This window comes from Eupeodes corollae, chromosome 1 (assembly GCF_945859685.1).
Source record: "Eupeodes corollae chromosome 1, idEupCoro1.1, whole genome shotgun sequence".
NCBI classification, from domain to species: domain Eukaryota; kingdom Metazoa; phylum Arthropoda; class Insecta; order Diptera; family Syrphidae; genus Eupeodes; species Eupeodes corollae.
This window is the reverse complement of record NC_079147.1, coordinates 147,280,177-147,296,150: the sequence shown is the minus strand read 5'-3', so window position 1 is coordinate 147,296,150 and position 15,974 is coordinate 147,280,177. Positions and strand designations below refer to the sequence as shown.

Below are 15,974 nucleotides of genomic sequence, written 5' to 3'. Positions count from 1 at the left end.
GGCATAAAATTGTAGGTCCCCTCCATTCCTGACAACATTACTCGCACACAGGAATGGTTGAGAGTTGTAAGTCACTAGGCCCTGGTTCACAACGGACTGTTGCGCCACCCCATTTGATTTGATTTTGAGGTTTGCATTGTTGCTACTAGTAGTAGGGGAGCCCAGGATGCTAAATCGGGATTTACTCGAGCGTCAAAGAGACCTATTAGATTGAGAAGCTTAGATGATAAGAACAAAAAAATGTTATATCATATATACACTTTCATCGGTGGGGGGAGCGGCTATAAGTTTTCAAAAATGCAAAAAAAACAGGTGCATGAACATACTCAAGCGCGTCAGATATTAATAGCATCCATGTTCTACGTATTTTTGAAAATATACGTATGTTAATCTGACCGTTTCCATGATGGGGGTGGTCGTACGTAAGGGTTACAAACAGATTTTCAAAGAGGATGTTAAGTGAAAATAAAAGAACGCTCTTATGTAATAATCTTACGATTTGGATGTGACCCAAACTTGCGGCCATTTTTAGAACTTGCAAAACATAAAATCATCTAGTTTTCAGTTTTTGATCAAAAACAATTAAGAGTAATAAATTCAGAAATAAAAACAATGGTAGATAATCTTGAAGTATTGAAAAGTTACACTTTAAACTTTTTTTTAACTTTTTTTACTCAAATTTCGAGTTTAAAATTAAATTTTTCAAAAACTACCCATACTTCTGACTTGAATTAAAAACTGGCTAATAAAACAGAATGTTGGCTTTAAAAAAATGTATAAATCTTAATTGTAAGTATCACCGTTATTTTTTAATTATTTTTTTCCATTTTAAATAATATTTTTTTTTAAATTGCCCCTCCCCTCACTTCGGCTAACGGAAATCGTCAGATTATACATTATTTTTGAACGTTGAATTATTACCTTCAAAATAAAAAAAAAATTAGCCACGCTCGAGAAAGTCAAGATGACGTTTTTTTTTACAAGTTTGTAACCCGCCTACTTCTTATCGTCAATCAAAAATTGTCAGATTAGTGGAATATACACTTTTTAGCATATAATTAACTTACCCTACCTTAATCTTACGCGCTCAAGAATTTCAGATGACCATTTCTTTTTTACTAATCTGATCCTTTATCCTTGATGCGCGGCCACATATACGGGGCTAATATTTGGTGGAGGTATTTAATGGGGTACTAGGTACCTCCTTGTATATTAATCTGCCGCGCTGTAGTAAATCCCAAAATCCCTTCTTGGGCTCTCCTACTATAGAGAACATTTTCATAATCAAGTTTTAGCATTTCAAGTTTCTAGGCTCTGTAACTTGCCATGATGATTTGTCTTTAGAGATTAATTAAAAGAAGATTGATAAAGAAAGTAAAAGAAACAATATGGCCACCAAGAGCTGTCAAAATCAACCCGTCCCTATTGAAAATAGCTTAAACTTCAATTGATTGCATATTTTTCGAAGTTAAGTTTCTTCCAAAGAATATCAATTATGAGTTTTCACAGCCACAAAATCGATTATTTGTTTAAATTTAAAATCATTCATTCAATAATAACACAAAAATCCAAAATTGATAAAGAAGAAGTTTCTTTTTTTGGTTTTGTTTTGAAAAGAAATTCCATGAAAACTAAAACTTTATATCACCTAATTGCAATTCAAAAACAATTTGAATAGAAATCAACGCCCATCAGAATTCGATTAAATGGTAGAACTCTGTAAAAAAGAACTTTTATTCGTTCAGAAGAAAAACAATAGAACTTTTTTGTCAAGCTTTTGTATTTACTTTGCAATTTTATTATTTTGTTTGTAACTTACTATTCTATAGGAAAGTGTGAAAACTTATAAGGAACTCTGTGAAGACCCACCTTAAAACAAAAAAGAAAAACATATTAATTTTGTAGAAGATTTGTATTTCAATTGCAACTCCCCCTTTCAATTGTATTCCTGTAAATTAAATAAAATCCTCTCTCATTCATTGTCTTTTTGTGTTATTGGACTGTGGATGGTGAGTTTTTGAAAATACACGAAACGGTTGTTAATGGATTGAATTAAAAGGAAAGAAGAGCTATCTTTCCAATAAAGATAAATACTATTGGTATATTCCAATAGAAGAATAAATGGAGGATTATTCAATAAGGATTCATTTTGATGTTTACAAAAAATTTTTAATTTTTAACACAATCAGAATATCAGCTGTTAAACTGAGCTCTCACAATCTAGCAAGTTATTATAAATATTGTTGCTATGACGAAGAAAGTATGAACTAATTTTTCGCATTGTTTAAAATATTTAGAAAAACAAACCAAATGGCCTAACCGATAATCCAGAGACTTTGCAGCTTTAGATTAACAAATGAACAAATGAGACCTTAAAATTATTACTATCGAGTCAAAGATCATGGTTTTTAGATCGAATTGACTTCAAATACTAGGATTTGCTATAAGAAATAACTTAAATCTTGGTGCTCATTTAAAGACAAAACGAAGGTAGCAAATGCAGCTATCAATTACGTGTGGTCAAACTTCTTCAAATTCTTCAAAAGCAAATGTTTACGATCGATTAAATGTTAATTGTTTAAGGCAACTATTAAAAGTCCTTTCTCATATGCTAATACACTATGGTGGCCTTCTTGGATATTGAGGGCGCTTTCAACAACCTTGACACATCTGCTATCACTTCTGCTATGACGACCTAACGTCGAATACTCAATCTGTGAGTTGATTAATCTAATGCTAAAAAGTAGGATCATCAACTCCAGTTTTGGGAGATTTTTGCACAAAAAGGTCTGTCAGTAGAGGCACTCCGCAAGGTGGTGTTCTGTCCCCTCTACTGTGGAACATAGTGGTTAACCAACTACTAATATCCCTTGAGAGGGATGGCTACAGAGTGGTTGCGTATGCCGATGATGTTGCTATCGCTGTCACAGGGGAACATCCTAATACACTGAGAGACCTCCTCCAAAATGCACTCAATGTGCTCACTAGATGGGTTGATAACTGCGGACTTAATATTAATCCTCAAAAAAACAGACCTCGTCCTTTTCACACGGAAATACAAGATCCCAGTAATTGTATCTCCTTCAATAAAAGGTATACCACTAATTTTTACCAATGAAGCCAAATACCTTGGTCTGATATTGGACAAAAAATTAAGTTGGAAATCCAATATACAGGAAAGAGTTAAAAAAGCTACAGTAGCTCTTTTCCTTTGCAAGAAAGCTATAGGAAGCAAATGGGGTTTTCAACCTCGCATAACCTACTGGCTATACACATCGGTCATCCGACCAATACTTATGTACGGGGTTGCAGTATGGAGAAAGTCACATACTGCGACATACTCAGCAGAGTTCAGCGCACTGCATGTCTCTGCATAAGCGGGGCATTGAGAACCACACCCTCAGCAGCGTTAGACACTCTCCTCTATCTGACACCCCTCGACATCTTCAGTAAACAAGTGGCAGCGAGTACAGCGATAAGACTCGACGCCTCATCTCAATGGACCAACAACAATGTGGGACACTCCATCATTTTGAACCTCTTTGGTTCTATACCAAAGTACATAGACTACACTATACCTATAAACCCCTATTTGGAAAAAACTTCGAGGTATCCATTCCATCCAGAGATGAATGGGAAGACAAAAAACTCCTGGATAACAAAAGTATTCATTTTTATACAGATGGATTTAAGACAAATGAGGGAGTTGGTAGTGGTGTGTACTCAGAAAAGCTTAATCTAAGCATCTCATTCCGCCTCCCTAATCATTGTAGCGTTTTTCAAGCGGAAATTTTGGCGATCAAAGAGGTTCTCTCCTGGCTAAGAGAAAACGTGATATCAACTTCTGATATCCGCATCTTCTCTGACAGTCAAGCTGCTATCAAATCCCTTGACGGTGTCTCGACCAAATCTTTGACGGCCCTAGATTGTCGATCGTCTCTTATGGAGATGGCGGAGCAATTTAACATTCACCTCTGTTGGGTGCCGGGCCACAGAGACATCACAGGTAATTGTAGAGCCGATGAACACGCTATAAATGGAACCGTCAAACCTATTTCACCTGAAAGGGAGAAGATAGGTATACCGATAGCTACATGTAAACTTATGCTAAAAGAAACAGCTTTTGCGATAGCAAATTCTAGGTGGCACAGCTTACCAACATGCGCAGCCACAAAACTCATATGGCCTTCACTGGACCTAAAGCGCTCTAAAGACTTGTTATCTCAAACCAGACTTCATATTAGCTCCCTAATAGGTGTCCTTACAGGACACTGTCTTATAGGCAGACACGCAATACGACTTGGCGTAGCCTCAAATGACTTCTGTTGGAGCTGCATGGACGAAGAAGAAGAGGAAACAATCTCTCATCTCTTATGCACCTGCCCTGCTCTTTCACTCAAACGCAAACTTCATCTGGGGGACTACTCTTTTGATAATCCCAGCGAACTAGCTAAAAAGGATATTAAATATCTTCTTCGCTTTATAAAAAGCTCAAAATGGTTCTACTAGTTAGAAGTAATTCTCTAGATTCATGTGGTATCACAATGGGCCTTTCTCTTGGCCTAAGTGTGTGGATTCTAAATCCGCAGCCACGTTAACCTAACCTAACCTAACCTATGCTAAGGAAGTTTAAGAATATATACTAGGAATTAGGAGTAATCGAATAAGTCTATGTTTACCTCCTTAAACGTATTTTCAGACTCACGTATAATACACCAAATCACGCTATCTACATGGAATATGGCTTGTCACGAAAAATATTAGGGCTAACGCAGACTTAATTGTTAAACTCATGGGGAGACCTGACAACAATACTTAGAAAAGGATTATTTTGACAGCTCCATGGTAAAGGTACGCTCCTTTTAAAAGCTGACATAATTTGTCATCAGAATCTACGAGTAACTTTCCATTGTCGCTATGTGTATCGATGATTTAGAAGCACTGTGAAACGAACTTTATGACATTATTTCTATTAAAGACGACAAATTGTATCAATAATCCGGGCAAGAAAGTCTGTTACAAAAACAGTTTACTCTAAACTCAACTTATAGGTCTCGGATATGACAAGTTTTTTCTAAACGAGTTTACTATCAATAAAATAAGTCTAATCTTTGAAATGTACGTTAAAACGCTTGAGCTTAACAACAGACCTTACAAAAATGATTTGAATCCGAATTGTTTGCTATGTAACCTTAATCAGGCTAAAAATATTTCTCACTACTTACATTTTTAGATGATAATATTTTAATAAAAGCTTTTTTACAATTGAAAAATGTTTTCGAATTTTAAATGGAGAAAATTGATGGAAAACTCTAATTGCATGTGTTTCAGAGGCTGTAACGTATAGAAAGAAGTACATTCATTTTTAATACTCATGCGATCTTTTAATTCTGTTTAAGCTTAAATAAAAGCCCACTTTGATTATAAAAACACTCTCACTTTGTTTATTCAATTCAAATAGTTATGCGTTTTCGACAGACGTCTTATAAGCCATGTATGTAAATCTGATAAACTAATTTTTGTTAAATGTCTTATATGAACAATTTAAGCTAAAAATAATAATATGTAATAAATTTTGAACAAAGATGTAAAATGACAAGATCTCATAGAAACTAAATATGCCCAGATTTTCGAGAAATAACACGGTCAGGAAACTTTTCTTTCAAAATTGAGATTTTTAGGCCAACAATGTTGTTGTTGTCCATGTTATATCTTTTGATTCCCGCTACAAAAACCATAAATTGTAACAAAACCCAATTTTTTTTAAATATTTCAAGTGCGCTAAAAATAAATATTTTTCAAAAGTATTAAGTTGTTTGATAGTGAAAAAAGTGCCACTTTTCCTACCAAAAGTAATGGGAACTAAGTTTTTTTTGTTTTTGATTTTTTATTGTTATGAAATTCGAATATAATATATTTGTTTGCATAAAAAATTGTTTGATTTGACAAAATAAATATATCAGAAAAATTCTTTTCCATTCTGTTTAGTGTGTTTTGTTTTTGCTTTAAAAACAAAAAAAATATAATTCCTTCTTTTGTGGAAATTCAAAACACAAAATCTTTTATTTATTTTCAATGTAATAACAAATATTATTTTAAAAAATCTATTTTTGTAAGTGAAAATTGCAACGAGGCAATTTTATTAAACGGCAGAGATATGAAAATATTTAAGGCAAACGTAAAGGCAACACACCACCGCCGCGCTGCCGCCGACCGTGACTGCCACTACCTCCCCCGTCTGCTGCCGCTGACACAGTTCGATTCGCTTAGTTTAATTTTGATTTTACATTTTATAAAATGTTGCGCATCCAATTTGAAAATTATCAAAAGAAACAATAAAATATAAAATAACAATACGTACCTACTTTGTTGAAAATACTAGTGTATAATAAAGGGTGTTTTTTAGACGAGTGGTTTGCAAGACGTAATATTTTAATAAATAGTTTAAGTAATAATTTAATGCCATAGCTAAGATTTAAGCTTAGAATAAAAAAGGTTAAAGTGAGTCAAGTCTCAAAATATACCTAGACATATGATATTACAGATTTTTGTTCCGAATTATTAAAGAGGAACAATTATATCACACAAAGTTTTAGCAAAACTTTAACTGTTTTCGAAGTACATGGAGTTAAAGCTCTCAAAAGCAAACCAAATTCCCTATTTTGAAACATTTCTTATTGGTGCTCCGAAGCGTGATGTTATACAGCCCATAGGCTTCCTCAATTAATGGGCTATCTAACGCTGAAAGAATTTTACAAATCGGGACTGTAGTTCCTGAGATTAGAGCGTTTTAACAAACAAACTCTACAGCTTTATATCACAAGTAGACAAGGGTTCGTCATCATGATTTAAAAATTATTTCAGGCAAGTGGCCGCCAAAGCTGGTTTAAATAAATTAAAGCCGGAAGGCACAATGTTCGACCATTTTTTGCAGCAACGGGGGCCGTATGTCAGCAATAGTTACTTTATTAAGGTGGCGCTACAGTCCTGTGTGAACTAAGGTCTCACACAACAAACTTCTCCATCTAGCTCAGTCAGTAGCTAGATGTCTCCAGTTTCGCTCTCCAAGTTGGGTGAGGTCAGTTTCCACTTGTGCGGGCCACCTCATCCGCGGCTTTCCCCTACTGCGCTGTCCTGTTGGTGTCGATTTGTAGACTTTCCGGGCCAGAGCATTGGTTTCCATGCGCTCAACGTGACCCAGCCATCTTAGTTGTTGGACTTTTACCCTTCTGGCTAAGTCTACGTCGCTGTACAGCCCGTACAGCCCGTCGTCCTTCCATCTTCTCCTCCACTACGATGCATATACGGAACCGTAAATCACACGAAGAACTTTTTTCTCGTATAGCAGCGGAGCCTAGGTAGACAAAGTCCTCAAAGTTACGTCTGTCGATGGTGACGTTTTGACCGAGACGTTCGGTGTGGTATAGGTCCTTTCTCGACTTTGATTAGCCCTCACTTGCCGTTAAACCCATTTGTGGCACCTCTACCTCAATACTTACAGAAGCCCCATTGACATCACGGTGAGTTCTTCCGTTCTTTCCTGAGTTCTTCTTCCTCCCTCAAAATATTACAATTTTGCTTATTAACTTACCAAATATAGGAATAGTACAACCAGTGGTGTGATAGTTATTGCGTAGGTCTTTTTTGCAAAAGATCTTGGGTGCAATACCTGCATGTTTTGTTCACTGCCTCTTGCTAGTAAATGACAAATCCTTCAACCGTAATTATTACCCCGAACACTGCTTTCGTTTGGATTCGGAATACAAAATTTAGGTATCCTCCTACCCTGAAACAACTCGCATACAGGAAATATTTAGAGTTGTAAGTCACTACGCCATTGTTATCCACCTTATTTAATTGTTTATTTATTTAACCAAAAATGAACTTCACTCATAAACAAAATATTCTTGTGCCAATCATGCTCGTAAGCGTTTTTTTAAGGCCCATTCACTGAACGAAACGTGCGACGCTCTTGATGGTAGATGAGCTTCAATTCTTGCACGATTTGGATTTTGAGAACCCGCAAACCAACATCGTTCTGCAAAATCTTTCATAAAGTAGATGGCACAACTTCAATTGTTACGCGTAAAGGCGGATGGACTCATTCGAGACTTCTGCAATAATCTACTCCATCAATAGCAATAGTACAGCGTCTCTGTGAATGCACATTATCCACAAGACTAAACGAGGTGCGAAACTGATCTAAATCAAGTGACAGATGTCAAAAATACAAGCTTTAAAAAAAGTATTGCCAGATTAAAAAAACACTCTTTACATATTAATTTATGAAATCAATGTTTATGAGTGTTTAATTCTATCCCGAGTATGGAAAAATCAAATCCTTTTCGAATGATATTCGTTTTCTTTTTGTCTGGAATGTACCTAGGCACAATAATACTTTGTTAAAACTATGTGATTACCTTTTTTATACAGAATTATTTCTTTTTTTGGTTTTGAACTGGTAGCATTGGTATTTGACACCTGTCAAACTTAGTTGGCTATTAAGGATCTTTACTTGGACAATGTGTGGTATTGTTTTGATACCTAATATGCGTTTTATCAGGTTATAATACATACTCCATTTTTTACAGCTCAGTTCTCTGCTCTGAGCTTTCAAAGTAAGATCTGTGTTTCTCTAATGAACTAAACAAATTAATTTTGTCAACCGTGACGTTTGCTGTGTGGTACCTAACGCCCCCGCCGTCCTACTGGAACCAAATGTCATTTTGATTTAAGAAGAGTACATCTGAAAACATTATAAAATAAAGTTTTATCCAAGTAACTCCATCGGTTGCTCGTGCTCTAAGAAACACATGCCACACCATATTTCATTGATTTCATATATGTAAAGATGAACACATTTTTTAAAGAAGGTTTATTTCAATCATATAAGAAAATAAACTTAAAGATGTCATAATAATTGCTTGCGATACTAAAGCTCTATGACTTTCAACAATTATGGATCAGAGATAACAACTCATAAAATTTGTATAAAAATTAAAACATGCTACCTTCTGTATTTATTCTACACAAATAACATTTTATTGAAATATGCTTAGACAATCTACATATGTACGATATCACTCCCTACTCAACTCATGTTCAACTTCAAATATTGAAATACCAGAACATACAAATTAAGATAAATTGATGTACTTTTATCTTAGTAACTGTTTTTAAACATGCGGTAATGAAAACTGCCTATCTTTTGTTTTTATTTTTATTTGGAGCAGGTTCCATCTAATTAAACAAGACATTGGTATGGTGTTTAAATTGTACTCATCACTGAATAAATTTATTTATTTTACGTCACATAAGTCTATTTCGATCTCACTCAAAAGTGAGATAGAGCTGTCAAAGTAAAATATGATTTAAAATTATGAAATGCTGTGACGTCGAATTATAGTATATATAAATGTGTCTTAATTCCAGGGTACATGAGTTCTTCTGAATCTGAAATTCTTCTTTAGAATTTTACTGCTCTGTGGCTTCACTTTTAATTCTTATTTAAAAAAAAAATTAAAATGCCCGCCTCGACTTCTCAAGGTGGCATCCGAGTAGTTCAATTTTCAATGACTCATCCGTATAGATCCGGCTAAATTTGAACGATGGCCTGTGTTATGTTAAGCTTTAGGTCATCTGCCGATTGGCCGGCATGGGTTGCCAAAATCTACACACTCTAATTGAAAAACCCTCTAGATAGTATGGCTTTCGTAGCAATTGGTCAAGTTTGGTATTAGCTTTTTTATCATAAATGTGTGTCTTCTGTATTGACGAATTCCACCTTCGTTCGATAAGAAATTACCTTTCGGACCATTAGTATTGGACGGGTTCAAATCTGATATCAACAAAATAAAAGCTGCTGTGCCCCAGGGCTCCGTCTTATCTCCAAAACTCTTCCTTATTTATTTAAACGAACTTCTGTCTGAAACTTCTAACCCACTAAATTGTTTCGCTGATGACAGTACCCTCAGCTTTTCATATGTTTTTAGTTTCTCATTCTTTTTTCTTCGGATGTGGACTACCAATGGTAGCTTAAGATAATTACTTTCAACACCAACACCTGACAGTAAGCCTTAATTTGATGGCAATTTCTTACACTTGCTGCATTGTTATTTTGCTTAGTTTTTAAAAATAATTAAAAGGATTTACGCAAAGATTTACCCTCTCTTATTTGGCGAAATACTTCAAATGAGTTACCTTTTCTAAGCTACCAAGACATAACAAATTCACTTATTTGTTAACCTTTGGTATTGGCTTAGTCCATCTATATATTGATTTTTCTGGTAACAATGAAAAACCAATACCCTATGCAATTAGGATAAACCACAGCAACCACGATACTCTCACAAGGAGGCCATCCCATATATGTTCCTGGAATTAACCAGAGGGCTACAACATATCCCGTGGTAACACATCTACAGTGGTGTGTTAATTTAGTCTTTGATGAAGTGACATCCTAGGGAAGATAACCCTAGAAGTGGTGGCCCGGCTTTATGTGGGATGTAATCCACCGAGCTTTATCTACAATCAGCTTCATTCCTAGAAATGATTTTTACTTCCACTTCAGATCAGTAAGTCAGCCTCTAACCTCTGAGGAAGGAAGACAGTGCTGTGTTAACCATTTTCGCAAGATTTAATCTTTGGCAGGAAGTTAACCGTAGCTTCTTGCGTTCGCTCACAAGTTTAGAATTTCCTCAGTGCAGTTCTAGTAAGCTGTGCCTTTTTTAATAACTATGAATTAACCAGCATCGTTCATCATCGAGCTACACTGATTTCTCTAACTTGTGCCGAGGGGCCACCACGTGAAGAAGCACTTCTTCTTTCTAGACTATAGGCAAGCATATAGCTTTCCAACATCTACATGAAAGTCTGTTTGACCCCCCTACCAATTGTAGCGTATGATAAGCTCAAAAAAATACTCATCTTGACAGCAGAAATGGGAAATTAAAAATCTTGTAGAATGTATTGCTATAGTTATACAACCAACTGTTTTCCTCTCCTCAAACAATTTAAAAAAAATACTCTTACTTCTGGGAATGCTCATCGATTTGCCCTTGAGCCCAATTATGGGCGTACTTCTTAGTAAAGGGATTCTTTCTTTAGCCGCACCACACGAATGTTTAACTGGATTGATATTTCTAAGAACGATATTTCCCTAAAACCGTTCAAAATCAAAGCCTTAAGCTCCACTTTAATGTAGGTGGTAAAGGGATTCAATTAGAACAACTTAAACAGGACCTCTCATTAAAAAAGCATTTACCCGACAGTATATCAACACCTGATATCTGGATTTGCTAGACACTTAAGATTCAAGAAGTTTAAATCTGTCTCCACAAAAGATGCAACAGTCCATAACTATTGATTAACTTTTGAGGAGATGGCGTAGCAGTAGGTCCATTCCGGGAAATTGTAAGCCTGATGAAATCAGTACAACATTACCCATTTTAAATTGGCTGTGAAGTAATCGCTAATGTAAACTTTTGCTTAAATACCAAAATAAACCAATATCAGTTTTTTTGGTATTTTAGTTGCCCTACTCTTTAGATTTAAAAACAATCTTTAATTGGTACCATTACAAGAATACCATTCGATTGACTTGACAGTATTTAAACATAATTTTTGCTTTATGGACAAGGAAAAGGAGGAAATTATTCCTTAAGACTCAACACTCGTCTTACTCTGTCTCAAAACTTGAGATACACCTAGGGAAATGATTTGAGGCTTTTTCACACCACAAATTTCTTCATCTAGCTAGGTCCCTAAGTAGATGTATCCAGTTTCACACTGCAAGTTGGTTGAGGTCGCTTTCCACTTGTGCGCTGTCCTGTAAGCATTTGTGCGCTCAGCCATCTCAGGCATGGACTTGTATCCTTCTGGAGAGTCTATGTCAATGTATAGCCCGTACAGCTCGTCGTTCCATCTTCTCTATCACCTTTTCTTTCAATACTCACAAAAGCCCCATAGAAGAGTTTAAGTCTGTCTTATTCTTTCTTAACTTTTTACTGTCTTAATGTGTTCAGATGGAGACATTTTATTAATGAATATCAAAAAATTTAATTATTTTTGTCTTTATTTTTTTTTTCAAACAGCCTTAAAAATTAATTTCAAAAAATTAATGCAAATTGATGTTGCTTTTCAAAAATACAAAAACCTTCGTGCGCAGAGGCGGGTAGTGTAAAGTTTTTCAATAACAAAGCGACAAGTTTAACCAGGAAAAAATAATTTCAGGACAGAAAAGCAAATTGAATCTCATATTGAAATGAAAATTAATTGTTTCAAAGTTTTTAAGTGCTTTCTTGTTGTTGTTTATTTTAATAAAATGTATCTTAGTGAAATTTAATTAAGATAAATGATGTTTATCCATATCATGTTTTAGTCAAGAATTTAGTTTTAAGATATTATGTTTTAAACAGTATTTCGGGTAATTTGGCATCGTGCCATTTGTTGCAGTAATTGGGGCCATGTTAGTAACTACGCCCCAAATATTTGACTTCACATAACCCCACACAAAATAGTTTAGCGATATTACAATATTACGACGCACGATCTTGGAGGCCACTCCACATGCCCACTACGCAAAGCTACGCCCATTGGGATGATGAGCTCACCAAAGTGTCATTCCGTAAATTAAAAAATAGGCACGATTCAAAAACGATGAAATATATGTTACAAACTGATAATAAATCAAGTGACAGCTGTCAAAAAGGCCAGCTCCAAAAAAAAAGTACTATCAGATTCAAACCGCACGTCTAAAAATAAACACACTCGTTATTATGAAAAGAAAATATTTATAAATTGAAAAGATTACCAACTTTTTTCCCTACGATCCTCAAGATTTTGGAACTTATGAACTCTCTTAAAATTCATAACCTCAAAATTAATAGATTAAAGAAATGCTTATTATTAAATCAATATAAGAGTCTATTTTAATCGATAAAACCAAAAGACGTGCCAAAGCCAGACACAAAAAATTTACATAAATTTAATTAATTAAAAACAAAAAAACTTTTAGGTACGCAAAGTTCTATTTTAGTCTTGAAAAACGACCTTAAACTCCCTACTTTTTCGTATGAGTATGTAATGTATGTCTTACTTAGTCTAGGTAGATATTGTTTTTTGTTTTTGTTCTGTATTCTCAAAAGGTAATCAAAAAAACAAAAAATCCAATTAAACAACAAAGCATAGAATATGAAAAGCAAAACAAACAAACCCAAAAAATAAAACACGTTTTAATTAATTATAATTTTCCCGATTAGTATTTCCACTCTGATAGATGCCTATATCAAAAAAATCATACAAAATTACCTACACACTCATTCAATATAAATAAATGGCAAACTCAATTAATCATTTTGTTGTGTTTATTTTTATAAAAAAGCAAAACAAAACAAAAATTTAACAACAACAAGAACATTTTTTCTTAACCCAATGTTTAGAAGCTCGCCGTACTCTTTAGCTGTCAGAAGCCAAATAAAAGTCTAAGATAAAGCTACACCACATAAATAATCGAATTGAATGTTTGTTGAAAATGTAAGCAGTGACATCATAAGATACGTTCAAATGAATTCTGTCGAAATAACGACCTAGAGGACGGAAGCCCCTACCTAATCAACACATCATCAGTGCTTGTGCTACTTATGCTAACCGATTGGCTACAAATATAGTGATGCCAGCAAATAAATGTGTAATTAAGTGAATCTAATGTTTTATTAAATTATAATACAAAACCAAAAAAGCATAAAATATTTAAAATGTTTGCTAAAACAAATTCAATAAATTCGATATGAGTTGAGTTAGATAAAAGAAATCATTAAAGTTCCTCAACAGTGCGCGCATCGAATTGAGTTTAGTGAAATTATTGTGAACGACCACGCAAACATAATTACCTAAGATTATTTTTCGTTAAAATTAAGTTAAGGTTTACCTAGGAGTTCTGTCAAGCGATGGGCTTGAATCAAATTCTAGGAATAATAGTACTTATAATTGCCGCTAGTCTTCCTCTTCATGAATCAGTGACAGTGACAGTTCCTGCCAGCGCCAGCGTTTTTGAAGAACGCACCAAAAGCTCAAACACCGAAGTTATACAGATATTCAACGCAAGTGATTTCAGTAGTGATCCGAGAGTTCTGCGTAGGAATCTGACATTTACCGTTCTTTTGACAGCCAAAGAAGCGGAAAATCAAAATGATTGTATTATGCCAAAAGTTATGCCCGCTTTGGAATTGGCAATTCGTGATGTGCAACGTCTTGGATTTCCGGGAGTGAATTTCGATGTGACATTAATTTCGCGGGATACGTTTTGTTCGTCGACATACGGTGCCATAGGATTCTTTGAGATTTATTCCCGCTGGCATGATATCAATGCGGTCTTTGGATTATCTTGCGATTATGTTTTGGCTCCAATATCTCGGTATTCAGGTGTTTGGGAAATTCCAGTTCTATCAACCGCTGGCCGGTCGAGATCATTTGATTTGAAAGAGGGTCAATATCCGACGTTGACACGTTTAATGGGCGGTTTGACAGCTGCAGTGGGTAATGATACCAAGGGAATGTTGGAAGTATTTAATTGGACGCGTGCTGCTTTGATGTATCAAAATACGGATACTCTTACGTCGGGTAATTCGATATGTTTCTTTTGCATGTCAACGTTGCACAGTAAATTGGGAAAAAGTTCTGTGTATCAAGTTGGATTTGATGAACGAGCATTCCATAAGGCTAACATTACTATGCAGTTGCAGATTATAGCACGGCATTCAAGAAGTAAGTAATTTATCCATGGATTTTATACTTATTATATTAAATACTTATATGTATACAAATTAAATTTTAAGATTTTCGGCTAAACTTTCAACCATAAAATTCGTAATAAATTTGGAATAAATTAGTTTTGTGAACAAAACAACGAAAAAGAGAAATGAGAGCGATAATGATTATGAAAGTCTTTTCATTGGCCTTTAGTTAAATTGTATGCGAATTCTTCAACTGTCAATTTTTGTCATGCTGAACTGACATTGAAAATGCACTGTCACTTTATTTTTCTTATCTTGGTTACGTGACAGTAATTTCCATTAGCTAAAAAAGAAACGGCTCAACTCAGAAAACACAATGAAAACCGCACTTGACATTTCGTGAAACATATTAAGAATTAAGTTATTTCACCAAATCAAGGTCAAAATGTTGGTCAACACATTTAATTAGCTTACCTACTTAAGTCCTAGCAGGACATTGGGAATCAACTATTCCAACGTGCTTTCGTGTTTGGTTTCGGGCAAAGTTATTTGAGCGCCCTTCAGCTATTCCCCAATCTAGACGATTCCTACTTGGCTATTTATCTTTACTTGCTTCTTTGTCCCCCAGACTCTTCTGCTTCTTCACTAGATATACCCCCTTATGTTTCGTATAAGAAGGTCGGGGTTTCCTGGTAATCGTACTATATAACGGTACTGATTCGACGTTTGAGTGGAAAAGTCTTAGCCTTGTATTCAAGCTGAGAGAGTGGTTCCTCCAAACATTGGAAAACATCCCGAAAGTAGACTTACTGCTTGCGATATCTTGTTCCGTTCCACCATCAATGGACATGATATATCCATGATACTAACAACTCTCCCCTTTTTTTAGAGAGCTTCCGAGGTTGAAAATCTTGATTTTCCCCCGTGTTGATTTTCATCTTCCGGAATTCTGCTTCCCTCTCCAACCTTGTTGTCATTTGATGGAGATCCATCATCCTATGAGATAGAAAGCATACATCGTCTGCTTAGTCTAGATATCCTATAGCAAAACACTGATTACAAAAATTTTACAAATTGGGTGAATGAAATTAATTTGAGAGATATCAAGAACCGAACATCAATTTTTAATAATTTGTTAGTTAAAATTAGCTGGAAGTGATGATTTGAAAGTTTTGAAAAGATATTTGAGTCGAAAACCAATTTTCACCAACTTTTCTTAGATTTGTTTGAGTTTTTATTTTT

The 15,974-nt window shown here is 34.9% G+C and overlaps 1 protein-coding gene across 5 annotated transcripts in view; it reads left to right on the top strand.

The window, feature by feature from the left end:
• LOC129947544 (atrial natriuretic peptide receptor 1) overlaps positions 1 to 15,974 on the top strand; it is a 265,818-nt gene that overhangs the window by 194,563 nt on the left and 55,281 nt on the right. For 2 of the 5 annotated variants that reach the window (XM_056058178.1, XM_056058153.1), the window contains exon 2: positions 13,440 to 14,763. The exons of 1 other annotated variant lie outside the window; for it this stretch is intronic. In XM_056058178.1, the coding sequence (XP_055914153.1) occupies positions 13,947 to 14,763 (817 nt within the window). In that variant the 5' untranslated portion in view covers positions 13,440 to 13,946. Of the gene's footprint in view, positions 1 to 12,913; positions 14,764 to 15,974 lie in introns of those variants that run through there. 2 more of the 5 variants (XM_056058170.1, XM_056058160.1) reach the window with 2 other exon arrangements.